At 49.9% G+C, this 27768-nt stretch overlaps 8 protein-coding genes across 8 annotated transcripts; 4 read left to right on the forward strand and 4 right to left on the reverse strand.

Moving 5' to 3' along the window:
- Nucleotides 1-970: 970 nt before the first annotated feature.
- On the reverse strand, nucleotides 971-3699 carry B0J16DRAFT_5666 (uncharacterized protein). The gene is made up of 3 exons (XM_046134073.1): nucleotides 3102-3699; nucleotides 2128-3055; nucleotides 971-1928 (listed from the first exon to the last, which is right to left on the reverse strand). The coding sequence occupies exons 1-3, from the start codon at nucleotides 3529-3531 to the stop codon at nucleotides 1007-1009; spliced, it is 2280 nt and encodes a 759-aa protein (XP_045988397.1). The 5' UTR covers nucleotides 3532-3699; the 3' UTR covers nucleotides 971-1006.
- Nucleotides 3700-4059: 360 nt separating this feature from the next.
- On the forward strand, nucleotides 4060-6566 carry B0J16DRAFT_326605 (WD40-repeat-containing domain protein). Its single transcript, XM_046126026.1, has one exon. It carries the CDS (start codon nucleotides 4448-4450, stop codon nucleotides 6248-6250), a length of 1803 nt encoding a protein of 600 aa, XP_045988398.1. The 5' UTR covers nucleotides 4060-4447; the 3' UTR covers nucleotides 6251-6566.
- Nucleotides 6567-8961: 2395 nt separating this feature from the next.
- Nucleotides 8962-11071, forward strand: B0J16DRAFT_326609 (glycoside hydrolase). Its single transcript, XM_046126027.1, has one exon. The coding sequence runs from the start codon at nucleotides 9074-9076 to the stop codon at nucleotides 10895-10897; it is 1824 nt and encodes a 607-aa protein (XP_045988399.1). The 5' UTR covers nucleotides 8962-9073; the 3' UTR covers nucleotides 10898-11071.
- Nucleotides 11072-11679: 608 nt separating this feature from the next.
- B0J16DRAFT_5706 (transcription factor IIA, alpha/beta subunit) lies at nucleotides 11680-14183 on the forward strand. Its single transcript, XM_046134077.1, has 3 exons — nucleotides 11680-11964; nucleotides 12735-13777; nucleotides 13835-14183. The coding sequence occupies exons 1-3, from the start codon at nucleotides 11845-11847 to the stop codon at nucleotides 13917-13919; spliced, it is 1248 nt and encodes a 415-aa protein (XP_045988400.1). The 5' UTR covers nucleotides 11680-11844; the 3' UTR covers nucleotides 13920-14183.
- A 4410-nt stretch (nucleotides 14184-18593) lies between these two features.
- Nucleotides 18594-19302, reverse strand: B0J16DRAFT_326623 (uncharacterized protein). The gene has a single exon (XM_046126028.1). It carries the CDS (start codon nucleotides 19179-19181, stop codon nucleotides 18801-18803), a length of 381 nt encoding a protein of 126 aa, XP_045988401.1. The 5' UTR covers nucleotides 19182-19302; the 3' UTR covers nucleotides 18594-18800.
- Nucleotides 19303-21647: 2345 nt separating this feature from the next.
- On the forward strand, nucleotides 21648-22910 carry B0J16DRAFT_313111 (methyl transferase; the record flags this gene model as incomplete). The annotated part of the gene is made up of 7 exons (XM_046125104.1): nucleotides 21648-21673; nucleotides 21735-21837; nucleotides 21892-22040; nucleotides 22093-22149; nucleotides 22198-22347; nucleotides 22396-22821; nucleotides 22871-22910. The coding sequence occupies 7 exons, from the start codon at nucleotides 21648-21650 to the stop codon at nucleotides 22908-22910; spliced, it is 951 nt and encodes a 316-aa protein (XP_045988402.1).
- Nucleotides 22911-24812: 1902 nt separating this feature from the next.
- Nucleotides 24813-25640, reverse strand: B0J16DRAFT_366052 (mitochondrial ATP synthase g subunit-domain-containing protein; the record flags this gene model as incomplete). The annotated part of the gene is made up of 3 exons (XM_046130071.1): nucleotides 25251-25640; nucleotides 25106-25190; nucleotides 24813-25053 (listed from the first exon to the last, which is right to left on the reverse strand). Exons 1-3 carry the CDS (start codon nucleotides 25513-25515, stop codon nucleotides 24813-24815), a joined length of 591 nt encoding a protein of 196 aa, XP_045988403.1. The 5' UTR covers nucleotides 25516-25640.
- A 387-nt stretch (nucleotides 25641-26027) lies between these two features.
- On the reverse strand, nucleotides 26028-27746 carry B0J16DRAFT_5956 (chaperonin 10-like protein). Its single transcript, XM_046134128.1, has 2 exons — nucleotides 27100-27746; nucleotides 26028-27040 (listed from the first exon to the last, which is right to left on the reverse strand). The coding sequence occupies exons 1-2, from the start codon at nucleotides 27294-27296 to the stop codon at nucleotides 26110-26112; spliced, it is 1128 nt and encodes a 375-aa protein (XP_045988404.1). The 5' UTR covers nucleotides 27297-27746; the 3' UTR covers nucleotides 26028-26109.
- Between the last annotated feature and the right edge of the window lie 22 nt (nucleotides 27747-27768).

The following is a 27768-nucleotide window of genomic DNA, read 5'->3' on the forward strand; positions in this document are numbered from 1 at the left end:
CGTTCTTGGTTATTCCTCTGGTTAGTGTACGTGACTGTCTGGCTGCAGAGTTGCCATTGTCCCACTGCCTTTATATTAAAAGCGAGGATGGTATGGAGTCGATCGAACAATGGAAAGCGAAGTCATAGACTGGACAGCCTGGCCTGTCCTTCAATGAACCGGGTCTAGGGGTTATTGTTTCGAAATCAAAAGCCGTACTGAGAATTATTTTAGCGTAACAGACGTTTTTGTTTGCAATATGTCCATGAACGTTGTCTCGTGACGTTGTGAAAACGGTCCTTGGTGATCACTTCTATCTGCAATAAACGGTGGGTCGCAATAGAGATCTGCACCAACAAGCCTTTGAGATCTACAGTGACCTGGCCGGTTTTTAAGCACCCTTGTCGTAGACGTGACCTCCTTCTCTAACAGTAAGAAGTTCCGGGGATGTTGAACGAATGTGCGCAAGCTAAAGAGCTGCAAAACGCCACGGAAGAAACGGGAACTGGGAGTGAGTGTATCCTACATTTAGCATATCTCTATTTTACCTAATCATAGCTGAGGACTACATATATAATACCAAAGACGCCTTGCGATGCTTGATCCATTCAGCCAAAAAAGAGTTTAAAACAGTAAAGATAAACCTTGTACAAACGCCAATAAACAAATGCTACCATCGATTCATGGAACTGCACCACCAGGTAGAAAGTATCGCATCTGAAGCTGCGCATGTTGCATGGTCCCTCCCCCTTGGCTGGATTTCGACAGAAGTGCCACCCTGACCTCGCTGACCCCTGTGCAAGATAGGGAAAGAGACGATACAGAAGCAAATAACATAGCAAGAGAAGGGCGCAAGAAGCAAGAAACCGACTGTTCCGGCAGGTGCGCTCGTAATATAGTGCAGATCCAATACTTTGTGGGATGCGGAGTTGGTGCCGAGTTTCATGGGACATGAATCCTTCTGATAAACCGCATGGGCGAGTGGATAATGAGTTCCGGGCTCAAGATTCTGTTCGTCTGCCAGCATTCAGCTCATCTCCATGCCTTCGTCGTCATCATCATCTTCGATCATCTGCGTTTGGTTGCTGCCAATACTCTCCTTACGAGTAGCATCATGTCCGTCATGCATGCCACCCCCCCACTCGAGCTCTTCTCCGCCAATGACACGTCCCTCCATGTCAACTTCTTGAGAAAGCTCGACAAGTGCGGTACGTGGCAGACGAACAAAACCTTGAGTACGGACGACGCGACCCCAGTGAATCATGCAGAATCCTGCGGCACGTTTGCGCAACCACTCTTCGTTAGCGAGTCCTGCGCAATACCAGATGATGCAAGCATGGTCGACGTCGAGCTCCTTGGCTAGACGGTTTACGCAGAGCAGGCGGAGGTGAGGGATGTTGTAGATATTCGACATAACGAGAAGGCCCGCTACATCAGAAAGAGCCGTGGTAGCGTCACTGTTGTTATCTGACGTGCCACGGATGCTATCTGTGTAGAGGTAGTAGAGGAAGGCCTTGACTACACTGTAAGGCTCCGGGATATGCATTTTCTTGGTGTGAAACTCGGCCATCTGGGCATTGTAAAGGCGAGCAAAGTGAGGCCAACGAGCCTGTAAGATGAGTTTATGAACATGTATGGGCTGCGAGGTTGGAGCATCTGCCGAAAGCCAGCTCTGGTTCTGTGTAAGTGAGGACTCGTCATTGCGAGTCATACTGGAGGTAAGAGTTTCGTCATCTTCATAGTCACCGGCCAGTGCGGTAATGATAAAGTCAGTACCGCTACCTGTCTCAGGAGGTTGATTGAAAAGCTTGGCCAGATCTGATCCCAATCCTTTAGAGGGTTGATCCACAGCTCTAGTTGTCGCAGACGGTCTTGACTCTGACCTTGGCTCGGGCGTCAAATGGTCGCCAAGAAAGCCATATCTCCTGAGGTCAATTTCCATGATATCACTGTTCAAACAAGTTAGACGTGTTCAGTTCGAGATTGCTCGGTGGCAGGTGGGTAACAGAAGAATTGTCCTCTAAGGCTTAGGCTACTATAATAAAGTAGCATAAGTGCTAGCCTAAGCTGGCATAAAGTGACCAAATAATTTCGTCTCTTATGCCTCCAGGGGCCAATTCTTCTGATACCCTAAGGGGTGGGTCTTACCTGAGATATTCCTCATAGCCGTTGGGTCCTATATCAGCCGCAGCAGGGTCAGTTGGACATCCTAGTAACCATGATTTGGTACCATCCTCATTCATGCAGCAGTAATGCCACCTGTAGCCCGCCTTGAAGATCTCCCTGCCCCCAGCAAGCTTCGTCCAGCGAAGGGTGGCTAGGTCTAAGGCAGAAAGAGAGCATTCTCTCGATGTGAGGGTAGCAGCAGGTGTAACAAAATCGAGAAGAGTGCCGGAAGAGTATGCGTGGTAGTGAAGACCGGAGCCCTGTGATGGAATCGAGGGGCCGGACATAAACTTGAGAGCAGATATAGATCCTGGGGCTAGAGGCGCATAGGTCTTCAGTTGATGTGAAGGTGGATTGACTTGTGCTGTCCGAGAGTTGGCGGCATAGCCAGAGGCACCAACGACAGGAGCCTGTGGCATGGTGTACGGAGGTCGTGGAGAGTTGCTAGCACGAGCTGACGAGCCCCGATCAAAGATACCGATTTGAGGTCGAGAATCAAACTGCGGGCTTCCCTTCAAGTCCAACCACCACAGATCGCTAATCTTGTCCATATCCTCACTTAGACCTCCAAATACCCAGACACGATCGCCCCAGATGTATGCCGAGTGATCGAATCTGCCGACGAAGCGCCATGATTTGGACCACGTGAACGTCTTCAGATCGAGGTAGCAGATATCGTCCAACACGTAGTTGTTCTGACCTGTTATGCCGCCGATGATGAATAGTTTATCTTCGTGCAGGACAGCAGCATGTCTTGCTCTGCCTTTGGGTATGGGGCCTGAAACGAGTGGCTGAGTCCAGTGTGCCGTCTTGAGGTCGAATACGATGAGGTCGGACAGGTAGGTTCGGTGTTCGTTCTCGCCGCCAAAGACTAGGAGTTTGTTGCCTTGGTACAAGGTCGCCGTATGTCCTAGATGGTGTTAGTGATGAATTGTTGGTTATCGCATGCAACGTACCCATTCTCACCCCAGGAATATCACCGTAATTGTCGACCAGGCTCCATTGGTGGCTGACGAGGTCCAGCCTCAGCACATGGTTGTAAACTTCGTCAGTATACTGGTCGAAACCTCCAAAAGCGAATATCTGATTATTTCCGCAATACGTCACTGAAGCATTGACTAGACAAGCGGGTCTCTGGCCTAGCGTGCGGGTGACTTTGGGCCGGTATCCATCGGCAACGCTGCGACCCTTCGCAGGGGAATTTGGCATAATATAGGTATTGTTGGACGAAGCGGCCGAGGGCGGCGTCGGCGTCGGTTGCAGCGAATTCGAGGCCGTTGAGGCCTGGTTGTCGGCCCCGAACGCCGCCGCCGCCGCCTGCGTTGTCGCGGCGACAGGGGTAGGCCCGCCGAAGATTGACTGCCCGGGGGTTGAAGGTTGAGCCATGGCTTGGTTGGAAATTCGATGAACGATCAGTGGCGTTATCTGCACATGTCACAACGCAAGTCGAAAGGATGAAAAAAAAAAAGTATAAGTGCGACGCAAATCAGAGAGAGCGAGCGAGCGAGCGAGTGAGTGAGAGTTGGTCCGAGCCGTCGGTAAGGGACGTGGATACTGTATGAAGGTGGGTTTGGACGATGGATGTTAAATGCAGTCAGTTGGTGATCACTGACTGACAAGAAAAGGGACCCTGCACATTAAGAAGAGCCGCGTCAAGGTGAGATAGGGAGGAAATTTGCCTGGGTACAAGTGGCACTGTCCTGTAAGGCATAAGGTGATCGAATTATTTCGTCTCTTGGGCTTGGGTAGCGCCTAATTTTCTGACCCTGACGTCTGGTCGTGTTTTAATTGGCTCGTCTGCGTTGGCCCGGCCGCGGAACGGGAGCAACTCAGCTCCGACCACTTTAACAACCGTTGCCCGGCCAGATGCACGGCGAGGGCAATGTAAATAAAAAGTCACCGTCATGAGCTTCAATCTGCTACTGCTTCTTCCCTCACTATCACCCATTCATCTACAAATCTCTCTTCCTGAACAAACCCTCGCATTAGCCTTGTGCTTTATCGCAACCTTTTTTCTGTCGCATTTTACAAGTTTCGAAGTTCGGTAGATCCTATCGCTACGGCCATCTGATCACCAGTTCAACTTAGTTATATCTTTGTGAAAGCAATCTCGATTGTTATCGAACATTGATCGCAATACAGAAATACTGATCACTAGGAGCTTCTATCAAGAGCGCCTTGGAACTCGTTGGATCATATCGAAGCTCGGTACCTTGTCCCAAGCTGTCGGTTACTGGTCTAGAGTCCCACTTACACGCTCTTAACCTATACCAATTGTCTATATCACATTACACATATCACAATGGCTTCCGTAGCATTGTCGACTCCCGTCAAGTCCCACAAGGGGCTTTTCTCTGCCCGTACCGCTGGTGGACGCATGCCTCTGACTCCTTCTCCCCGTCAGCAGGCATCTACCACAAACGTTCCCATCAACTTGAACTCTTCCCCCTTTACACCCGAGAGACAGTCCAGCAATGACTTCAGACCATCTGGCCGTTCTACCTACGGTGGTAACCTGATGTCTCACCTTGCCCGATCTACCACCAAGACCTCTCACCGTGACTCTCCCAAGTCCAACATTGCCCGTGGCGTCCAGACTCCCCGCAAGGCTCTCGAGCTTGGCGTCTCTGATTTCACCCTCACTGGTACTGGCAACAACACCAAGACTCCCGCAAGCAAGAAGACCAAACCCTCCAAGACTACCAAGACTACCCTCAACTACGGTGGCGACCGATTCATTCCCAACCGTGGTGCCAGCTCTGCCATCAACAACGCTGGCTCTGGCAAGCTGGATCTTCCCGACAGACAACGACCTAAGAGCAGCAAGGTTGAGAGCTCCAACGTTCTCTCTGCTGCTGCTGACGAGGCCCTGGCTGCCCTGGAGAGCCTCAACATCAACGATGATGATGAGCCCGATAACTATTCTCGACCCTCTCCCAACACTGTTGCTTATCAAGATTCCCTTGCCAACGCCTGCGGCGTGAGCCTCAACACACGCATCCTGGAGTTCAAGCCTGCCGCCCCTGAGTCCTCTAAGCCCATCGACCTGCGACAGCAGTACAACCGTCCTCTCAAGTCTACCACCACAAGCTCTGCTCAGCTTCGCCGCCGCATTGCCACCGCTCCCGAGCGTGTCCTTGATGCACCCGGCCTTGTCGATGACTACTACCTCAACCTTCTCGACTGGAGCTCTGGCAACCAGGTCGCCATTGGTCTTGAGCGAAACGTCTACGTTTGGTCTGCGGATGAGGGTAGCGTCAGCTGCCTCCTCGAGACTACCCCCGACACCTACGTTAGCAGCGTCAAGTGGTCTGGCGATGGTGCCTACGTCAGTGTTGGTCTCGGAACTGGTGAGGTCCAGATCTGGGATGTCGCTGAGGGTCAGAAGATCCGAAGCATGTTCGGCCACGACACCCGCGTTGGTGTTATGGGCTGGAACAAGCACCTTCTTTCCACCGGTGCCCGAAGTGGCCTTGTCTACAACCACGATGTTCGCATCGCTGAGCACAAGGTTGCCGAGCTCGTCTCCCACACTTCCGAGGTTTGCGGTCTTGAATGGCGCTCTGACGGTGCTCAGCTCGCTACTGGCGGCAACGACAACCTCGTTTCCATCTGGGATGCCCGATCTCTGTCCGTCCCCAAGTTCACCAAGACCAACCACAAGGCTGCCGTCAAGGCTCTCTCTTGGTGCCCCTGGAACATGAACCTCCTCGCTACCGGTGGTGGTTCTTACGATCGCCACATCCACTTCTGGAACTCCACCTCCGGCGCTCGTGTCAATAGCATCGACACTGGTTCTCAGGTCACTTCTCTCCGTTGGAGCCCTCACCACCGTGAGATCGTCAGCTCAAGCGGCTTCCCCGACAACTCTCTCAGCATCTGGAGCTACCCTACCCTCGTCCGAACTGTCGAGATCCCTGCCCACGAGAGCCGAGTCCTCCACAGCTGCCTCAGCCCTGACGGTCAGATGCTCGCTACTGCTGCTGCCGATGAGAGTCTCAAGTTCTGGAAGATCTTCGAGAAGAAGGCCGGTGCCACCGCCAGCATTGGCGCCTCTGGTGCTTCTAGCAAGGCTTCCATGGCCAAGCAGATGACCATCCGATAAATACCAGTACCAACTGGATCACGGTAGGTATGACCTTTCACTGGTATCTTGGGTCTCTGTATTTGAAGCACGGAGTTTGGGTTGTCTTCCTGCCCTTCTGCTCGTGGTATGAAAGTGCTTCTCCACGCAGAGACGAACGAAACGGACTGGTCATGAACTTATGATGGGAGCATCACACAACATTGCATCGCATTGGAATTTTTGAGCATGTAGCCGCCTGGATGGTGCGCTACCTGGATTAATATTGGGCGTTTGGAACTTGTTTATATGGCACAACGGAATTGGAATTCGAAGTAAAAATGAAATTAAAATGCCAAGGGCATTATTTTATAACTCTTCTGTGTCTTCTTGACTTGACGTGAATCATGCAATCGAATGAATCCATACCGAGTCAACTACTGTGTGACTTGCTGGGATTAACTAAGCCGAGTAGCCAAAAGATTGCCAGAGTATTACTGATAATTAACGTTTTCACCGTCTTCTCTTCACTATTAATGCTCTTCAAACCACAGAAACCCCTGTCGCTATTCATCTGCCTAAAGTGATTTTTGTTTTCTTCCTATTGTAGGACACAATGCTGAGCAGATACCTTCTCGCCGTTGTTCATCAAACTGTACCTGGATGGCCTGGATGGAAAGCGCCAAATCCCAGAAACTGTATACTTTGACATTGCTTGAACAATGATCTGTCATGCCTCTGGTTTATTATTCCATATAAGAGGTGATGATGCTACCACAACGGTTGCAAAAGAACGATGCAACTAATTTTACTGTTTTAGTACGTACTCGGGATCTTCTACAAGGCAGATAGATATCTTCGCAGTACTCGATTTCTTTTCTTTCGGCTTGTAAGGTCTATCAGAGATGTTTAGCCTTGGGAAGGGCGCTAAAATCTGATAGTTCTGGTCAATCTCCGGCCATGGTGTTGAATTTGTTATTCCATGTTAACATTGATTACAATGGTGGTATACATACTTATGCTATTACCTCCCATCCGAACGAACTATGCCAAAACTCCTACATACTCAGGTATGTCCTCCAATATAATGAGTTCAAACTATCAAGGATCAACACCGTAACTCCGTCTTCTGTCCACTCGAGGCCGAGACTGTGCCATTTACCCTGTGTAGCAGTTAACATCTAGCTGATAGGAACTTGACAAGACCGAGAAACATAGAGCCATGAGATCTCGCCTACCGACCAATCCCTGGGGAGGTACGCTCTCCATTCAAAAGCATTTCTAGGTGAGCAGGCATTGGTATTGTTGATGAGCAGTTTGGGCAGAGTTATGTCTGACTTTAGGCTAAGAGAGGCAGACTGAGCAGATCTGTAATGAGTCTTGAATATCAAGACACGTGGTTCTTCAGGCCTACATAGCCAGTATTCTGGCCAAGAATCTACATCTTGATCGGGGCTCCAACCCAATAAAATGGTTGGACATTAAATATCATAAACAAGGGTCTTCTACATGGTATGAAGCTATCCCGTCTCATGCCCAAGTGTATGTATATCTACTACATTGACTGGTGGTAATAGAAGGGCCCAATGACATCTCAATGGAGACGAAGGCCCGTGTGTGAAGATGCTACGATCTTCCAGGATGAGAATCCGCACTGGCAGACATCCTAAGAATAAGATAGTCGTTGCAGGGATACGCAAAACTGCACTCTGTAGACCGTAACACCCGCTAGTCTCTTGGTAGAAATTAGAAAACATGTGAACACTGATTGGGTGTATGGTTTGGTCCTGTCAGGTTTCAATACCGCTTTATATCATGATCACGGGAAACGCAATATGCTAGGTTCGTATCTGGTTCCTGTAAGACCCAGGTCAGATGGGCAATATTGGGGTCAGTGACAACCCACGACTCAAGAGCAGGCGGCGTGTCTTTAGAAAGAAGCCACAGAACATACTGTAGGGTTTGATGTTCCATCGTTCATGTTGCGGTGAGTCCTTTAGACGCAAGTTACCACCCTGCCCTGGGCTTCCCGATCTTTTCCACTCGCTCGAATAGGCGACATGCAGAAGATTTGTGCTACCCAAACAAGGGCCGTTGAGCTCAACAGTCCCGCTCTGCAGTTAGTTCATGCTTGACGGTCGGGAGATTGTTCATATGAGTAACTATTACTGGATGATAAACGCATAGAGCATGTCTCAGATGATAAAAAGTGTGCAGAAAGTGCCGAGAAACCTGTAGCGAGGGTTCAGTAAGTCACTTTCCAGCCACGACAGAAAGAGGGCAACACAATGCACCCGTTCAATGAAAAATTGGATGCATTGCGGTTACAGGAATTTCAATAAGAGTATTGTAGATATTGATTCATCAATACATTTTCTCAGTTGGTTTCCAAACAATAATGGATAAGTGATGTCAGTATTGACACTGTATGAGATGATGATGCTCTGGTAAGTAATCACCGTGTGTCGGATACAATTAACTGTGTGTTGGTTGTGTTGAAATACTTAGCGTAGCACAGCTTAAAATGACCCATCCATCCAATGCTAAGCCTGAAGCATGTATCCTCCACCTTGGTCAATGTAGGGGGGTACCTGCCCTTCGTTGGCGGGGGCAAATTGGATGCAACGGATGCCAAGCTGTTTCATTATTAACGCGTCCAAGATAAGGTAAGACATTAAAATCGCGAGTTAAGATTAGGTACTGTACCTAAGTAAGCAGGCAGAAAGCCAGGGCAGTTTTGAGAGTCTACATCACTGGGAGAAAATAGAGATAGAAGAGACAAGCCACAACCTTCATCCTACCACACTCATCGTAACCTCTTACTTCTTCGTCCCCCCCGTCCCCACGGGCCCCATTCCTATTGCCATGCTCCTCCGCAGCAGAGCTCTCGTCCTAGCCGTCGGCCTATTAACTGTGATTCTCTTCTGCTATTGGGCTGGTCGGACCCCTGAATATGTTGGTCCCCGATATGGACACGGCCCCTACAACCACAACCAAAAGCACGGCTGGCCCGTAAAGGATTCGTTGTGGAGGCAAGACCAGGATGATAACTACTACTGGAAGACTGTAAAGGTCAACTATCCTCACTCGGCCTCACAACCACTGCCTACATCCCCTCCCGTCACCTATCCCAAGGTCCAGGCCACGTTCCCCGAGTTCAGCATAAGTGCTGCTGAGTTGCGTCGTGAGCGCCAACAGGCTATCAAAGAGACATTTTCAAGATGTTGGAACTCATACAAAAAGCATGCCTGGATGGCTGATGAACTCAGTCCTATCTCAGGAGGCCAGGTCAACCCATTCGGTGGTTGGGCTGCTACTCTCGTCGACTCCCTCGATACCCTCTGGATCATGGACATGCGCGATGAGTTCAATGAAGCTGTTACTGCCGTGGATAAAATCGACTTCACCAAGACAGAACTCAAAGAAGTCAACATTTTTGAGACCAATATCCGCTATCTCGGCGGTTTCCTTGCTGCCTTTGAGCTGAGCGAAGACATGCGTCTGCTCCGCAAGGCGGTCCAGGTTGGTGAGATGATATACAAAGCTTTTGACACACCAAACCACATGCCTATCACGCGATGGAAATTCCACGACGCGGGCGAAGGCAAGAACCAGGTTGCTGGTGGAGTCCTCGTTGCTGAGATCGGAAGCTTGTGCATGGAGCTCACTCGTCTCTCACAACTTACAGGAGACCCCAAGTGGTTTGATGCTTCGCAGAGTATTATGGACTTGTTGGCGGCGCAACAAGACTCGACTCTGCTCCCGGGTCAATGGCCTCTGACTGTGGACGCCAAGAGCGAGATCTTCAATCAAGGAACGATTTTCACTCTTGGTGCCATGGCTGACTCGGTCTACGAATACCTACCAAAGATGGCGGCGTTGATGGGCGGTCAGCTACCTGCCTATCAAACCATGTACGAGAAAGCTGTGGACTCAGCACTGGAGCACAACCTATTCCGACCAATGACGCCCGAAAACAGAGACATTCTGGTCTCTGGGCAGATTCGTGCCAAAAACAAGGACGGAAACACCTCCTTCGAACTAGACAGCCAGGGACAGCACCTAGTGTGCTTTCTTGGAGGCATGCTGGCCTTGGGTGGACGACTTTTCAATCGTCAGCAAGATGTGGATGCTGCAGCCAAACTTGCAAAGGGTTGCATCTATGCATATGAGGCTTTCCCCCATGGTATCATGCCTGAGACTTTCTATATGATTCCCTGCGACTCCAAAGACGAATGTCAATGGGACGAGAAACGATGGAGGGAAGGTGTTCTGAGAGAGGCCAAGATCAATGAAGGCGACGCGGCGCAAATAGATGCCATCATAAAGAAGGAGCACCTCCCCAAGGGATTCACTCGCATTCCTGACCGGCGATACATTCTGCGTCCTGAGGCCATCGAAAGTGTGTTTATGATGTACCGTGTCACAGGCGAGCATGAGTACACTGAGCATGCGTGGACCATGTTCAAGGCGATCGAGGAAGCGACAAAGACAGAGCTGGCAAACACGGCCGTTTGGGATGTAACCGTTGCGGGAGAGAAGCCCCGAGCGGTCGATTCGATGGAGTCGTTTTGGATGGGTGAGACCCTCAAGTATTTTTACCTCATCTTTAGCGACCCTGATCTGATCAACCTGGATGAGTATGTATTCAATACTGAGGCGCATCCGTTGAGACGGCTTGTTGCTTGAGTTTGTTCTTAGAGGGGATGAAGATATCATATATGCGGCGGAAACATAACCTTGATGAGTGAGTGACGGTGAGTGGGAGAATTTGTGTGAGCAATATGGCATACGAAATGAATGGAAAGTGTGAGAGAAATGAAACCGCTATAACCCAAGTCACTTATTATACTGACATTGAGAAATAATCCAATTAAACTACATAAATTGATGAAGCCTACTTCAAATAAAGGCCCAGGTCAAATTCATCCTCTATCAGCCCTGCGAGCGGACCTAGCTTCTCAGTCGCCCTCCCAGGTTGGACAGCGCCTCAGCCAGTGATAAGTGATAGTGGAGGTTGGCCGCCTTGAAAGTGCTGAGTCAGCGCTTTCAGCAATTGATGAAACGGAAATCTACCACAGGCTACCAACTCTCCCCACTGCACATCACATCACAAAGCCGCACCCGCACCCGCACCGAACCGCATCCCGACCTGGTACAAGACCCTCTTCGGAATTCTGAATCCGTGCGACGCGGTTGGCGATTGATTCCGCTCTTGTTATTTCCATTTCCTTTGGTTTATCGAGCGAAGAACCATTTGATATTTTTAATCCCTTTACTGCTCTCTCAGAGCTTCTACAGATAGGCGCACATTGCTGCTATCGCCAAGTGCTGGATATACATCTACGTCAAATACGGTCATCAAGCACCGACAGCACCGACAGCTCACATTTTGCATTCTAAAAAAAAAGCTTTGCCTTTTCCGAAAAAAGATTACCCTGTTCGCGCTGCTCAACGAAGAGCTGAACCTTGCCTTCACCAACATCGAGACCACCTGCGTGCCTAGAACAAGAACAACGACAGCACCATCCACTGGACGGCGCAAACTTAACAAAGCATCCAAGTCGATATTTGGAGCCAAGCTTTGATAACCATTGAAACGAATCGATCGATCGCCTCGCACAACAGACATAATCATGTCGAACCAGGCAGTCGGGGCCGTCTACAAGGCCATCATTGACGACGTTGTCAACAGCTCGAGAGTCGATTTCGAGGAAAGCGGCGTCGAAGAGTCGGTGTTGGAGGAGCTCAGACAGGTAAGATATGCTCTTTCCGTTTAGTCGTTCGGCCTGGTTCGTCTCGCTCCGTTCTCGGGCACTGCCTGTGTTGAGCAAAAGAAGTCTTCATCATCAACAAAGACGAGTGTCTGTTTGTTTCTGTTGTGCTCCCATAACCTCATCGAACATCTCAAAAGAAAGGGACTATGTTTGAGCGCATTATATCGCTTAAAGCAAGACCAGAAGTTCAAGATGGCATCTTGGTCAAAGCGGAGCGCAGTTGATTCGGATCGGGTAGGCACTGCACCGAGCAGAGGGAGTTGGCGGGTTATGGGGGAGTGGAGGGGGCGACACAGCACTATTTGGGTCTTTTTAAGTCCAAGGCCCCTGCTGCGACTGCCTTCCGCCCTGTGACTCCTGCCGCCGACATCCGCTGCTCTCTGATTGGCCTGTTCAAAACACTATTTCCCCTCCTTACTCATACCTACCCTACCCACTTGAATCCATCGAATCAACCATCAACCACTCACGTATTACCCGTATTACACTTGCACTGTCTCCAGCTTTCACGCTCAATCATTTAGCTTAACTCGGCTGCTGTGTCCCGTCCTCTTAATGTTTCCTGCAGTATCGTATCTCAGTTTGCAGATCGTTGCCTTGCTGCATAATTTCGCATTGCTGTCTTGCAAGATGCAAAGTTGTGCAGTTGAACACGAAGACATCGCACAGTTTCTCTCCATCACCGTGAACCATGCTGTATCTTTATATCATGATCAAGCCGCATATAACTGACGTGTTCACAAAACTAGGGATGGCAGCGAAAGCTCACTCAACTTGACGTTGCTGCGTTTCCTTGGGATCCCAAGCCCGACCCTCCTCCTGTACAAGTACCACAACCTGCAATGGCAGCTCCTCAAACTCATGCTCAGGCCCAGTTTTCGCCTCAGCTTAACAATCCTACAGGACTTTCTCTGCCAGGAATGGCCCAGCCTCAAGTCCATAATGGTGTTAAGCCCGAAGGGAATTATGTCAAGACTGAATCCCCCGTGCCAATAAAGCAAGAGCCCGGCTTACAGGGTAACCCGATGGCTTATCAGCAGTACACCAACCCCAACCCAAACATCAACATGAACGACAAGAACAACGTGGCTGCCAACCGCGCTGCCCAGCAACTGCAGGCCCAATATGGCCAGCGCGCCGCAGGCTCCATCAATGCTCTGCATCAGCAGCAACAGCCACACCCTCAGCAGGGTCAGCAGCAGCAACTCCAGCAACAACAACCTGCTTTGCCCCAGCAACAACAGACTCATCAACAGCAACAGCCTATCCAGCAGCAGAACTTGACCCAGCAACAACAACAACATCAACAGCAGATGTATCGCCAGCAGATGGCCGCAGCAACTGCCCAACAGCAACAACAGCACCCCTCTAATGGGCACCCCCACATCCAAAACGGCCAGACTGATGGTGCTGGCGACGTGGAAGATTATGAGGGTGTGCTGATGGAGCGGGCTGCTTCTGGCGACTTCCGCGAACTTGGACGAGTCGAGATCGACCGCATGCTGCACGAACAGATTCTTGCCAAGGCTAAGAGCATGGAGGGTGGCGGCCTGATGGTACCCCTGAAGGAGGCCACTCGACACTCGACGGCTTCGGGATCGCGCAAGGCCAAGGGCAAGCAACCGGCCGCGTATGACGGAGGCGACGACGATGAAGAGGACGACGATGATGCTATCAACTCTGATCTTGACGACCCGGAGGATGACCGAGACGACGACGATGTCGATGATGAGGGGCTGGGCAACATCATGCTGTGCATGTATGACAAGGTGCAGCGTGTGAAGAACAAGTGGTATGTGTCAACATCTTGAACAAATTAATCTAGTTTATTTACTAACACTGGCTATAGGAAGTGCACCCTCAAGGACGGTGTCTTGACGGTCAACGGTAAAGAGTATGTCTTCCATAAGGCCACTGGTGAGTATGAGTGGTAGTGTCTAGTGGGCATACTTGGAAGGTCAGGGTTTTGGGTATTGAGCCTGTGGACTGTGATGTGACGACCCGAAGCGATATGAAAACAAAGGCGATCGAAGAGGGACCCAGTGAGTGAATTACAGTAGCTCAAGGTCGTGAAGATGGGCCACAGGTCATGTGTGCACACGTCGAGCATTAGTTAAGTCCGTGGACGCCGCAATTTGCGGCCAACAGACTGGGACCATCATATCAGGTTGTTCAACACCCGCTCACGTTACGATTGGAGGATTTGTCCCCGCCCCATGTTAATAGGTTGAGATGGTATACCTAGAATAACATGGTCATTCTTAGAGAAATGATATTATAGCTTCCAGCCTAATGGCGTTTACTTGGTTCATGGTATTGCGTCGTGGTGTGGTAGGCAGTGGCAGTAAAGTTCACTTTTAATTGCTGTATCTGTAAAACAATGTGCATCACCATTCTGCCAAGCAGAGAACCCTAGTTGCTTCTCGTAGGTGACGTAGGAGGCCGACAGGTGACAAAACTCATGTATGAAGATGCATATCCGTACATATACGTAGGTATGGCTGTGTCTCTCCAAATGACGCTCGTTTCGCTTTGTACCTTGTCGAGTGGATCACGCTTAACCCGTGTAGAGCTAGGGCTATGCTGTTGGTCCGCAGCGGTGGGATTGGAGGACGAAGTGAGGTGACTGAGAACGCGCGCAGACTCAATCTAGGGTCGGCCCCGGGGGCTGGGACCAGATGTGATATGCAGCCACCAATTATCGCGTGTTGTTGGCTCGACCAAATGAATGAGACCCTGTAAGATCAGCGGGACAACGCTTCTCGGCGCCTTGTTGCGTCGGTGGTGAAGGAAGGATCAACTTCGTCTGTGCTTTGCGTAAGTAAGCCTTGGCCTAATCATAATATGGATTTAGAGACAGGAACTTTTTCCTATTCAAATGTGGTTTTGCGCACTCTCGCTGTAATAAGATTGCGGATCACGGGGCATACTTACCTAAACGGGCACTTGAAGAGATTCGTTGGTGATAATATATAGAAACATATCTGCTTTAACCGATAAGGCAACCTGCATTGGTGTTTCTTCTCGTTCTGTCTTGGCATCATAGTTTCTGTGCTCCTGGCCAAACCGCACCCAAGCCCAAGGTTCTCGTCTCACCAGGTCAATTTCACTGACCCCACCTTTTGACCCGACAGTCTGGGACGGGTCGGGTCTTTAACCAAAGCGGCACAGACGACAAGGGTTGTTGCTGGCCTCAGTTCTGAGGGGTACGTACATATGTACAGTACCCTCCTGTACACGCAGTTTCAGAGCGGTCGAGAAGGTCTCAGCCAGGGGCTTCGGACTCACCCCATTGTATCACACTCGTCGTGCATGAATGAGTATGGCAATCGAATTTCGGCGTCGCTGGCCTGCTAATGAGATGCTTGCTGGCTCCGTCAGCTCAGCTGACAGCGTGGCAACAATGTACGGATCTCAGATACCAGAGCACAGGATTTGTAAGAATATTAGTAGGTACTTGATATTGTACTTACCTTAGGTACCGTGTGCACGGAAAGACAATGGGCCATCTTGTACAAATTCCCAAATCTCAACGTTTCATGCATCCATCCAAAAAGTCCTTTTGCTAAAGCTATAACGCAGTAATTTAATATGAACATCGCAATTTGGGGCTCTGTAAATCCAGACACGCCAATTCCAGCTCATACTTGACACTGACTCGTGCGTCGTGTTGTCAAGCCTCTAGCCGTTGTAGACGTGATCCATGTACTCTTTGGGTACTGTACAGTCCACACTCTGACGGGAGTAGCAGTTGGATCCGAGGGAGCGGTACAGCCTAGTCCTTAGTAGATTAACAAGGTGTCGGCTAAGTTTCGTCTCGTATCAACTTTCTCGCAACACTGCACTAGTCACTTGCGCCCAAGCTCACGGGCGAGCTCGGAGACTTCCACTCATCTCTTTATTCCCTGAATCTCGAGGGGTTGAGGGGTCGAAGCGGTGAGGAGTTGGATTGGATGTCCATGCCAATGATGCATTGAGGCTACTGCTTGTGGTTATCCCATAACAGACGGCATCTTGACAACTGTCGCCAGTTCCAGAATCTCGGCCGATTCGCTATGCTGTTGTGTTCTTTGGCTTCGCAGCTGGGGACCAAGTGAGTTCTTCTCGTACAAGTTGCAGTCTGTGTCTAGGCGGTTAGTGGCATTAAAATAGCTAGAACCTGGCACCACAACTTGCAGTGTGACGGATAGGAAAACCCATGTGAACTACCTGCCATGGTGAACTTAGTGCCTACGCGGCTATGCAACTCTGTGAGTGCTAGCAGACTGACTTGTTCTCGTAAAAAGACTTGTTTGCGGAAGTCAGTACGTAGGGCAGACTTTCTTCCGCCAGCGGAGTTGTCGCGAGGTTGCACGACTTCTGAGCCGGCAAGGGCTCTGTGGGATCTACGAGAAAACCATCTTTGACCCAATCCTCTGGTAATCTGGGTTAGCGCGGGAGTGAGCAGGGTCAGGGATGCATGTAACTAACATCCTCATCTTGTCCTCTTTTAGAACTTGCATGAAGTTACTCCATACTCTGTACACCTTGCGAAAACGGATCATGACTTCTGATTGGTGGCATCTTGTAGGGAATGGGGAGACTGCCTGCCCGTCGGGTTTGGAGGTGTCATTAGTTGAGGTTCGGCAAACCGTCCTGTCAGCGCTTGGCCGAAGCTGCCTGGAGTCATAACCCAAAAGCAGCAAGTCAGAAGAGACATTGCAGACAGTCAGAACATCCAGCAGCCACTCTGCTATCGCCTGGGGGAGATTCCAAGTTGCACATGAGCAAGTTGAATGACGCAAAATGTCTGATGCAAGTGATCCGAAAACGAAAAGCAATGATCTTCCATCACGAAAGGTACCAATGACCTCTTATCTGCTCGTCAATTTCATCAGATCAGGGGTTCGCATTGAGCACGTTGTATAAGTATCGTGTGCGCTATCGGTTGTTCTTGGTCCATATTGACAAGGGACGCGTGATAAGAAGGACTTGCTGCCTTCCCTTGTTTCCCAATGTACGGCATATTCCAGGGTGCCTCGACATGCAATTGTTCGTTTCCATTGTCACTGAGTTGAACTTTAATATTAACAAATGACTCGTTCAGTCAGACAACGAGCCAGTTGACCGAGATCAAAGAGTCACCTATAAGGAAAAGTTACTGCACAGAAATGATATATTAGTACCCATGTAGATGATTGATGAGAAGTCAAATATATGACTACCCAATAGGCCCAATTGCGAGGGCTGGTGCATTGCAAATCCGATGCGCTGGATAGAACGGAGAGTGCCCTGGTAGGGCTATGACTTAGATCGACACCTAGTTACTAGGATGCGTATTGGAACGAAGGTTGGCCAGGCTAGAGATTGTGTCATTCGAGTTGCCCTTCTCTGCTGATACACTTGATTGCGTGGGTGGATCGGTGACAATAGGAACACAGGGCTTCGAGAAGGGCCAGTGCAACACCTGTAGTTCAATGGCTTCGTACGAAGGTTTCGTGGTTTGACCCGCAAACCTGGTTAAATCGAGGGCCTTCCTAGGTTCAGTATTGGGCATAAAATGACGAACCGCTGATAGAAACTTGAGTGAAAAGCTGGAGGTGATTCCATCAGGTAGCCTGTCGGGGTGAATGAATGGCACGCATGTGCATGCCTGCTCAGGAACCTGATCTGGTTGTGGTACTCCCAAGGTCTATCGGTGAGGAGCAAGTAACTTGATAATGGAGAAGGAGCGCCAAAACGGGACAGCAAGAAAAACGTAGCAGGGCAGGCATGGACCAAACAGCGCTAAAATCCAGCGCCAACAATTTAAGAGCGAGCCTTGGACGACAGGGGTATGTTGCGCTAGTTTCCGGAGCATTCCTCTAGCGCAAGGAAGACCTGAAAAGGCGGGTTCGTGCAACCTGGGCTCGTAGGACTGGTGGCTAGTGTTTGCAGTTGGCAGAAACGCTCAACAGGCGGGTGGTTTTTGGTGGCGGCGACGGCGCACCGCAGCGAACAGTGAGCGAGCGGGCACTAGGGAAGCCAACCAAAGCATCGGGTTGGGTTGGCTTGGTTATGAATAGGTGGTCTCAACTGAGATTCGTTGTTACATGAAAGAGTTAATGAGATGGATCTTTTTCTCTCTCTGAATACGTCCATGGCAGCGTCACCTGATCGTATAACTGCACCTGCCAACGCTCAAGTACCTGCCTTGGGGCAAGTGCGTATGGGAGAGGTGGAAGGGAAGGACCAAGCTCAGTCAGTTCCGTCAGGCTCTTTCCTTTCTGTAGTTGTAGTGGACTGGCGCTGGTTGCCGTTAGGGAATCAGAAAAATTGGCTGCTGAGAGCCTAAGAGATAGAATGATTTAGACATTTAGGCTACTTTATCTTGGCGGCTTGAGCTTCTAATTGTAAACTCTAGACATCTCGGTTTGTGTACCTGGCACAGAATCCAAGACAAATTCCTGTCGACTAACATTAAATTAGAGGCATGATCCAATAAGCTTCCACTATGGACGGCGTCTGGGAGCATATGAGTTACTTATTGACCAATAATCTTACATGTTGGTTAGCACTCGAGGAAAAAAAAACATCTGTTTCGGAAGGAAACCGACAGGTATGCTACTGGAGAGCTTTGAGAAAAAACTGAGTCAAACATGATGAGCCTATGGTCTAATACCAACCTCGATTCTGGTCACATCTCCCTGGGTCTGATCAGTCGATCCAGCTAATTATCAGATCAACAGCTAACTGAATGGTAATAGTTGGTCCCTCCTTCGAGGTCCCTTGTTCCCTGCTGGCTTGATGCTAAGATAACTAGAGACAAGACCGTCGTCGCCTAGGGGTATCGGTAGCTACCCCGAAACACAGGCGCTTCTAACCAACAGCGGCAACCCTTGTCCTCCACAACGACAGCGATCAATGGCTGATCGCGGCGCGGTTAGAGCGACAGAACCAACGCGAACGAGGGAAAACCAAACGGCACTTTGAGACTGACGTGTGGTTGAGTCTCCATACCTGGGAGGTTGTTGGGCTTCGTCAAGTGCTTGATTGAGATAGATCCGGCACTGGTCTCGTCTCCATACTACAGTATTCCGATAGTGAAACAAGGTCGCACAGCGGCCAAAAGCACATACCGGGAGTCTGGAAAGACAAACGACCCCGAAAATGGAGGCGATCCTGGGTATCACAACGCAGCGAAACCTCAACAGGAGTGCAACGGCCATTTCCACCATGCAAGCCAACGTCACAGACCATCTTTGAAGGCCAGCCAAGACAAGCTTGTGAACATAGACTCTGGGCCAGGCCAGGCATGCTGGAAGAGCTCGATGCGATGCAGGTACTGCAGGACCTCAGCAATCTGGTTCTGGTAGTAGACTACATATTTGTTGTAGGTATGGACGGGTAGGCAAGGCAAGTTAAGTTCCTTGCATAACACAGACAACGAACTAATAGTGGCTCTCCCCGTTTTCACATATCGGGCCCCGCCAGTCCAACCCAGACTACCCATTTCAATCCAGCCATATCGGTTGGTTTACCCCTGTCACTGATGACTTGTGGTGTTGAGGCGGTTTGGCCCTACAAATCGGCCGCACCCCCGGCCGAACATTGGACATCCCTTTCCTTTCCCATTCCTCCTAAGTTAGTTATTGCGGATTGATTGAGTTTCCAGATCGAAATGCGAGTGGCAACTCGACAAGTCCATTGTTGGTTAGGATGGAACCCCTCTTTGTCCTGGCGGGCGGGCCGCAGTGGATAGGTTAATTGCTTGCTCTAACCCATGGGCCATCCATACTAATACTAAGTTACTAGGGAGGGACATGGACAGGGACCTAATCTTCGATGAGAGTACAGTACCTACCTACGTACGTCGAGCTACGTAAGTGCAAGGGCAGTATTTTCTGCTGCAGCAATGGATGGACGGACGGCTGATTAGTTATTATTGTCGTATCCATCTGTTCTGGTTAGTTCATGCCACGTTCGCTCTCAAGCTCGTCAGATGCTGCTCCAGGGATGGTAACACAAGCCTTGAACCGCTTTTCGAGGCGCATGATAATAATCATAATAAATAAATAACAAGCAAGACTCGACTCAACCAACAGCACTTGAACTGAACAAGGGGGTGTAATGTTAGAAAAAAGATGGAAGGAAGGGGGGGGAGGGACCCTCAATAGCCACACCCACAGGTCAGGTCCCACGTCCAACTGTTTCTTTAATGCCTGTCGCTGTGAGGTAGGTAGGTAGAGCCTGTACCTGTACCTCGACCGCTGTGCCTGGGCTGGTTCGTACCGGTCCGTACCTGCCTTGCCTTGTCTTGCCTTGCCTTACCTTACCTTTTCCCTTAGGTGACCACATTGTAAGTCAAAAGGCAAGAGGTCTCTTAATGTTAGGTTAGTTGTACCTACCTTACCTTTATCCATGTCATATCCTGTCCTGTCCTGTTCTATCCTGCGCTCCAGCTCCAGCTCCACACTTCGGCCAGCCAAATAATAAGTATCAACGACCATCCTCTCATCTTCTCCAGCTTCCTTCTCGCCCGTGATCTTTTTTCTCTGCCAATGCAATTGTTTGCCTCCAGCTCCGGAATTTTATCATTTCCTTTACACACCTCTGATAGACCAGGTATCAATTGTCTAGTCGATCACTTTACTGAGGGGACTCGAGAGAAAGAAAACCCCTCCTGCAACTCTCAAACTCAACTTAGTTGGGTCGCTCGTCGTCCACCAACCGTCTTCAGTCCTGTTTCTTCAGCCAACGAACTCGTCAAGTGAAAGAAAAGTCAGACTGGAACGCACCCAACAAACTTCTTTGTTGGATTCTAAACCTTTGCAGACTTGAAACTTCTCAGCGTCCAAAAGTCTGCTACTGGCATTCCGTCTGCGGTCAATCTCACAATTCGCCTGAGCCAGCCCTCTCAAACATCTGCTCTTAATCGACGGCCCGTTATCATTCATCCTTGGCGTTTCCTGGGTGGCTCCTCAATATATCCCCTACACGGAGATCCGCTTCATACAACTTCGAGTCTGAAGCTTGTTTAATATAGTGAGTGCTAATACTATAAACCGCGGGCAAGGCTTCGCGGGGATTCTTGGGCATCATTTTTCTCTCTCCTTCCTCATAGCCATGATTTCCCCAAAGATGTGCCTTTACTCGGCACAATTGCTGGCCATCAACAGCATATGCGCTATTCTCAGGAGCACTACAGTCGACAGCGGTGTATATCTGCCATGTTTCACCAACTTTTGTCGTTGTTCGGCGTTCTTTGGGCCATTTTAGGGTCCATGCCCGGGGGTGATCCTCAAGTTGTTGAAACAGGCCATTGAGCCCCCATGGTGCGCCTGCGAAACTTGCTGCCTTTCTCCTGAAAACGCGTATACTGCATGCTGTGGGTGCCAGTTACCTCTCGCAGTGTCCTACCTCTAATCATCATTCTGTTCCTCCTTCAACAATATTCGCGTTATCTTTCCTCATACACCCTCATTTGGTGGATCTTAACTTGTTTGCATTCGTTCGTCTGCTAATACTTGCAGTCATATTCTCCACTGCCACAGAAACTTCGCTCATCCTGGATTCGAACACGCAGACCAAGTCCTTTGCGTTATCTTCCAGAGTCAAGTCACCTCACACTGTTGTATTGACCTGTGTATCTCGCGGTCTGCCTTGATCTCGGACAAGACGTGGAATATTCCACGATTTCCTCCATGGTTGTGATGCCTCCACAAAACAGGTATACTAGCTTTCATAGAATGCTGCTTGGGGACCAATCGAGCTCACACCTTGTGATATAGTATAAACGAGTCAGGAGGGCGGTACCTTGAAGATGGTATATGGCAGCACGGTCGTTTCTACGGCTCCTGGAAGCCCGGAAAATACTTGTTTCCCATCGATTCAGTGAGTTAATGCCTCTCGTCATAGCGGAATGCCCATTTGACCAACTTCCCGCAGGAAGAATTAAATCGTCTGGATATTTTTCACAAGGTCTTTCTTCTCACCCGAGAAAATAAGCCACTTCGAGTTCCCATTCAACGACAGGCGCCCAAAATTATGGACATTGGCACTGGAACGGGTATATGGGCAATAAATGTGGCAGAAGAGTTTGTTTTCTCGATGTATCTATAATCATATCCTCTGCTAACATGATTCAAGATGCTTTTCCGATGCACAAATCATGGCTGTTGACCTGAACCAGATCCAGCCCGCATTGTAAGACTCATATTACTTCCTTCATGCGATATGTACTGACAGTAACAGGATCCCCCCAGGAGTGTTACCAAAACAATATGATATAGAGGAACCCGTATGGAGCTCGTTGTTGACTGACTGCGATTTTATTCATATGCGCATGCTCTTGGGAAGCATCCAAACAGACTTGTGGCCTCGATTGTACCGCAATATTTTCGAGTGAGTGTAAACACTTTAAGTCAAGTACCGTCGCTAACTGCTAATCAGGCACTTGGCCCCAGGCATTGGCCACCTTGAACACCTTGAGGTTGATTGGACACCCCGGTGTGACGATGATGAGCGCCCTGCAAATTCCGCATTCGAGAAGTGGTCGGAGCTTTTCTTTGACGGGATGGAGCGATTCAACCGTACCGCTAGGGTCATGCCACAAGAAACCCAACAATTACTTGAAGCCACAGGTTTTGTAGAGGTGAAGCACGAAGTTCACCGTGCCTACGTCTGCCCCTGGTCCTCTGATCGACACGAGCGGGAGATTGCTAGGTGGTTCAATATCGGACTATCTCATAGCTTGGAGGCTCTAGCAATGAAACCGCTGGTTGAGAAACTTGGCTTCAAGGCTGAAGATGTTCGTGAGCTATGTAATACAGCGAAACGCGAAACATGCGTTCTACGATACCACACATACTGCAACATGTAAGTCTCTAGATTCATTTCTTATTTTGTCTGGCTAACACAATCATAGCCATGTCTGGACAGCGAGAAAGCCTGGGTCACCGCAGTAAAGTCTTGACTTTGGTTCAGGAGGAGAATGTTCACCTTGGGGCACAAGTACAGGGCATGTCTCAACAAAGCTCATGAGCACCATCCAATCCTTCGAGCCAAGATTTGGATAAGGCTTCCACCTCCGATTCTTTGCTGGGGCAACAACAAGCCTGAATCGGCCTCGGGCAGGATGTCATGGTCACAGGCGCGGTGAGCAACCATACCCTGACGGTCCCTAAATGGTATCACGGTTTTCCAAGCATGTTGTAGTGCTCCTCGCTTCTCATCCTTTGGCGGTCCTTCAAGTTTCAAGAGGCGCCTTTCCATACAATGGTAGCGTGGCACTGATGGCTGGTGACAAGGATCTAAGCTGGTATCACCAACAGCGGGGCTTTGATCACATCAGTCTGTCAACCATTATGAAGAAGCCTGTCGATCACTCGAAATTATCTGACCGCTAGACGTTGGTCATCAGGTCACAATAATTTGCCAAGGGCAACATTTATTGAGCGCGTATACTGGCAAGGGCCCTCCTGTTATGGTTACGGCGCAGGGAGTAAAAAAGACTATCCTGTCAAGGGCCAATCTAGGACTCCATAATAAGTCCGCACACCTCGGGACGGGCCTCGCTCGTTTCGGGACTCCAACCCAAGCCAGGCGCGGATCGCACGGTTGACTCAACCGGGCCACCCTCTGTCCCATGTATATCATACATGATCTTCGCGCGCGGCTGCGCCTTCAAATCTACAACAGCCTTCGATATAGACTGTGGTGAGTTAAACGCTCGGCCAACTTCTCACCTAGAGCAAAGGAATATTTAGGCGAATGGAAGGGCCCATACCCCGGATCTGTACTTGCTTCCAGAAGCAGAAGGTGGACGACAGGGCCGAGGTTCTTGGAATTTTGGCGATTTGATCTAGAAAATCCCAATTGAGCATGTTGTTCGCAGGTCTTAGCCCAGTTGAGTTATCGAATGCTTTGTGTATATTTACCGCAAAGTATTCGTCTCGCTTCATGGAATGCACAAATCTCTACTGCGGTGCCCTTTGAGTAACCAGAATCTAGTTCAAGTCAAGATAATCGTCGGTCTTAGTTATGGTGGGATCGCGAATGTGAATAACTATCTACAACCTCAAACTTTACCTAATAATACTGTGGGCTCAGTGGCCCTCTTGCATGTGAGAGGCTGAGGAGAAGCCACACACATAGTGCTGAGCGTGATGAGTGATTTTTACGCAGTATTGCCTAAACAGTCTATGAGTTTGCGTATGGGAGAGTTGCTTGAAATTAGATTGTGTGCCCATGGCTTGCATCGAGTATGTCTAATATCTTCATTCTAATACATTAAGGATGACCTTACAATGCAAGATTACTTCATCGGATTCGAGATTGGAGTAGAGCATCACTTTTATGTCTACAAGCCGTCCGTTGAGGCTTGAAGATGTTGGTGTGGCTTTAAATTGTTCTGAGACCAGTTTTAGACAAGTTTCCCGGTTGATTGATTGAAGCTGTTACCATAGACGAGCTGGTCATAGGTGAGTGAGCATCACGGGATATCAAATGCACTGGAAGACAAGATGGCAACAGTATGTTACAGGTTCCTCCCATCAAGAAGGCTCATTTCGTTATTAGATATCATTGTCGAAAGCCCTCCACGACGGGGGCAACCCGCCGCGGCTTAATTGATGTACAGTTCTACAAAAGAAAGATGCTCAGAGGACAAACATCGACGTCCGGTGAGATCGGTATTCCCAAATCTCCCAGTTTTCAACTCCCCCCCAAAACGATCAGTCGCCAACCAGGCCCTCCCAGGCTTCCTCGACCAGGGAGGCTCATGTCTATAGCCCATTCGTCCTTATTTGTTCATCACGGTCCAGCACTGATTGATTCCTACAACTCCTGCTCCGATACAAGAGACACGTTTAGTGGTGAGAAGAAACCTCGCCGCGGTAGCCGACAAGCTTGAATCGACCAATAATCTCACCAACAGTGAAGAAACCGAGGACCTCAGCCGCAACGACACCGCCGGCAGCAAGCTGGGCAGGGCCGATGTTCTTCACCTGCTGGACAAGGTTCTGGGAGGACTGGATAATGGTGCGGTTCTGGATGGACTTGATGAGGTTTTGGTAGGTAGTTTGGAAAGTGGCCATGTTACTGTTGGGCCTGTATTAGCCGAGTGTCCCGCCATAGCGAGGCAATTATAAGAGCAACTTACGGAGGGCTCATCTTTTGGTTCTGGAAAACGAACTTGCCGATCTCAAGACCGACCTTTGAGTAGTAGACCACAAAGGGAACTTGTCCTATTCTTGGTGTCAGTATGCGGCGGTCCACGATTGGGCCTCAAATGATGATCCACGTACGCTCGATAAAGCCGATGACCTTGCCCGTTCGTCCGCCAACCTTGCCCAAAGTGCTAGCCATGCCCTTTGCGTAACCGGCGATAGCAGGACCGGCGGTAGATGTGACGCGTGATAGACCTTCTTGAGCTCTGGAAGCAGCCTGCTTAGCACTCTCAGCAGCCTTCTTGGCGTTATCGGCAGCCTTCTGGGCAGTGGTGCTCTCGAATCGTCGGGCGGCGACACGTAGGGCCGGCGAGCGGAGCATGGGGCGAGCGAGGGAAGACATGGCGACGGTTAAGGGAGTAAAAGAGTGCGAGATGCCTCGTAGATTCGAAATCGGAGCTCCGTGGGGTGGATGGACCGGCTGCGGGTGGTCAATTGATGGAGTCGAAGCTGGTCGTGATCTTGAGTGAGGTCGTCTGAGGGAGAAAAAAAGCTCGGGAGAACTCGCTGGATGGTGGTTGGAGCCGAAGCGGATGCGCTAATCCCCTTTCGGCACAGGCGCCCGCGCTCCCGCTGGATGAAAGGCAAGAACCACTGAGTGAACTTTAACAAAACATTTCCCCACGATTTCTTTGGACATAACAAAAAATGAAGAATTCTTATCTTCTTGGTTTGCTTCATAATCAGGGTATTTACTTCTCTGTTGGTTAGGCAATTCGGGTCAGATTTGTCTTCCATCTCCATCACTTGAGAAGTAAGTATTTCTGACATCATCGCTCACATTCTATAGGTAGCAGTTCTTCACAAATTTCTTAAATTCTCATGTCTATATCCCAATAGAGGCTATTTACCCAGTCTTCTATAGACTCGCGCCTCGAATTCAAAAATATACGCCAAGCACCATGTTCATCATCCATCTTGATCATCGTTTCGTCTTTTATTCCAAGCTCTGGATCATGACTTTGATCGCCCCGCTCTTAGGATCCGCCGACGTCTCAAAGGCCTTGATGGCATCCTCAAGTTTGAACTTGTGAGTAACCAGCTTGGAAAGATCAATCACGTTGTTCTCGATCAGGCGGATGGCTCGGGGCCAGGTGTTGCAGTATCGGTATTGTAGCTGAATGTCGACCTCTCGAACACTCGCGCGCATGAAAGGAATGTTAATCTCATTCTTTCCAACGCCAATGATGAAGACCTTGCCGCCAAACTTGACAGACCAGACAGCAGCGGCGATGCTGCTCTCAACACCAGTACACTCCATAGCTACGCTGGGCTCGACCCCTCCGAAGCTCTTGACAATGGCCTTTGCGGAATCCTCAGCAGAGAGTCTCTCGACCTTGTGTGTAATAACGCGGGGGCAGAGCTCCTTGGCAAATGCCAGTCGGCTCTCTGAAATATCAGTAATGACAATAGGTGAAGCACCGGCGGCGGCACAGCACTGTAGTGTGATCAATCCGATAGGTCCAGCGCCGCAGATCAGAACAGGGTCTCCGAGGCGAACCTCAGCCCTCTGCATGCCCGCAAGGGCAACACTGAGAGGCTCGAGAAGAGCACCGTTCTCATATGACATGTTTCCAATCTTGTGACACCAGACAGCGGGGTGGTTGATGTATCGACGGAGCATGCCAGGGACAGGAGGGGTAGACAGGAACTGGACGGTCTCGCAACCATTGTATCGGCCAGTCAGGCAGGGCTCGCAGGTACCGCAAGGGATGTTGGGCTCGACAGCGACTCTGTCGCCAACCTTGAGATGGCTGACGGATGGGTGCACGGCGATGACTTCTCCGGCAGATTCATGACCCAAGATGTGGTCTCCCTCGACGATCATAGGACCGATGCAACCGGCGTGCCAGAAGTGAACATCGGAACTATACCCTTGTCAGCAATTGCTCTTAGTGAGGCGGGGTTAAAAGCGAGGGGCAATTACCCGCAGATACCAGTGCTTCGGATAGCGACACTGACCTCGCCATGCTTCAAGTCCGAGCCAGACTTGACAGCTTCGGCAGAAGGTTCGGCGGCAGCGACCCAGAGATCATGGTTGGGGTTGGTGTAAACACCAACGTTAGGCTTGAGGTTCGTCTTAACGTCTACGACTCCGTTGCCTTCGACTGCTGAGGGGCTCATGATGGGCAATGCGTATGAATCTTGTCTGGTAGAAGTCTGAGGTTGTTGTTGCGACACAAGTCAAGATGTCTATGAGTTCAAGGGAAGCGGAAGAAGACACGAAGAGAGTTGACAAGCCCGTCCAGACCGAGGCGCAATGGCTCTTTTAAATCATAACACTACCCTCTCCTTGTACGGAGAAAAATTTGGGGTCATGCGCGCTGCTATCGGTATATGTTTGGTTGCCTGGTAGCATGGTAAATCTGATTCCCCACGTTGAAACAAGAACAGGGCCTTGAGATCCGGAACGCGCCAACAGCTCGCCCACGTCGTTCGCTTGAGGGGTTTGTGGGGTTATTGCCTCGGTGGAGGCTGTATCGCCCACTGCGTCTTGTCTCCCGCGCCAATCACAGAAACCGGCCCGGGGAACCCCAAGACGCCATCCCACTACAACGGGCTTCTAGTGCAGAGTGGCTGCTCTTTAAGATTCGCG

The sequence above is a fragment of the Fusarium flagelliforme genome, assembly GCF_020744385.1.
Source record: "Fusarium flagelliforme strain FIESC 12 MPI-CAGE-AA-0113 chromosome Unknown B0J16scaffold_1, whole genome shotgun sequence".
NCBI classification, from domain to species: domain Eukaryota; kingdom Fungi; phylum Ascomycota; class Sordariomycetes; order Hypocreales; family Nectriaceae; genus Fusarium; species Fusarium flagelliforme.

Excerpts from the sequence above, each read along its gene's own strand:
- B0J16DRAFT_5666 (XM_046134073.1), bottom strand. The coding sequence starts at position 3,531 with ATGGCTCAACCTTCAACCCCCGGGCAGTCAATCTTCGGCGGGCCTACC. Across the intron at positions 3,056-3,101 it reads TATTCCTGGGGTGAGAATGG|GACATACGGCGACCTTGTAC; the intron begins GTACGTTGCATG and ends AACACCATCTAG. Across the intron at positions 1,929-2,127 it reads GGCTATGAGGAATATCTCAG|TGATATCATGGAAATTGACC; the intron begins GTAAGACCCACC and ends TTGTTTGAACAG.
- B0J16DRAFT_326605 (XM_046126026.1), top strand. The coding sequence starts at position 4,448 with ATGGCTTCCGTAGCATTGTCGACTCCCGTCAAGTCCCACAAGGGGCTT.
- B0J16DRAFT_326623 (XM_046126028.1), bottom strand. The coding sequence starts at position 19,181 with ATGGTGGAAATGGCCGTTGCACTCCTGTTGAGGTTTCGCTGCGTTGTG.
- B0J16DRAFT_5706 (XM_046134077.1), top strand. The coding sequence starts at position 11,845 with ATGTCGAACCAGGCAGTCGGGGCCGTCTACAAGGCCATCATTGACGAC. Across the intron at positions 11,965-12,734 it reads TGTTGGAGGAGCTCAGACAG|GGATGGCAGCGAAAGCTCAC; the intron begins GTAAGATATGCT and ends TCACAAAACTAG. Across the intron at positions 13,778-13,834 it reads CAGCGTGTGAAGAACAAGTG|GAAGTGCACCCTCAAGGACG; the intron begins GTATGTGTCAAC and ends CACTGGCTATAG.
- B0J16DRAFT_326609 (XM_046126027.1), top strand. The coding sequence starts at position 9,074 with ATGCTCCTCCGCAGCAGAGCTCTCGTCCTAGCCGTCGGCCTATTAACT.
- B0J16DRAFT_5956 (XM_046134128.1), bottom strand. The coding sequence starts at position 27,296 with ATGAGCCCCTCAGCAGTCGAAGGCAACGGAGTCGTAGACGTTAAGACG. Across the intron at positions 27,041-27,099 it reads CGAAGCACTGGTATCTGCGG|TTCCGATGTTCACTTCTGGC; the intron begins GTAATTGCCCCT and ends ACAAGGGTATAG.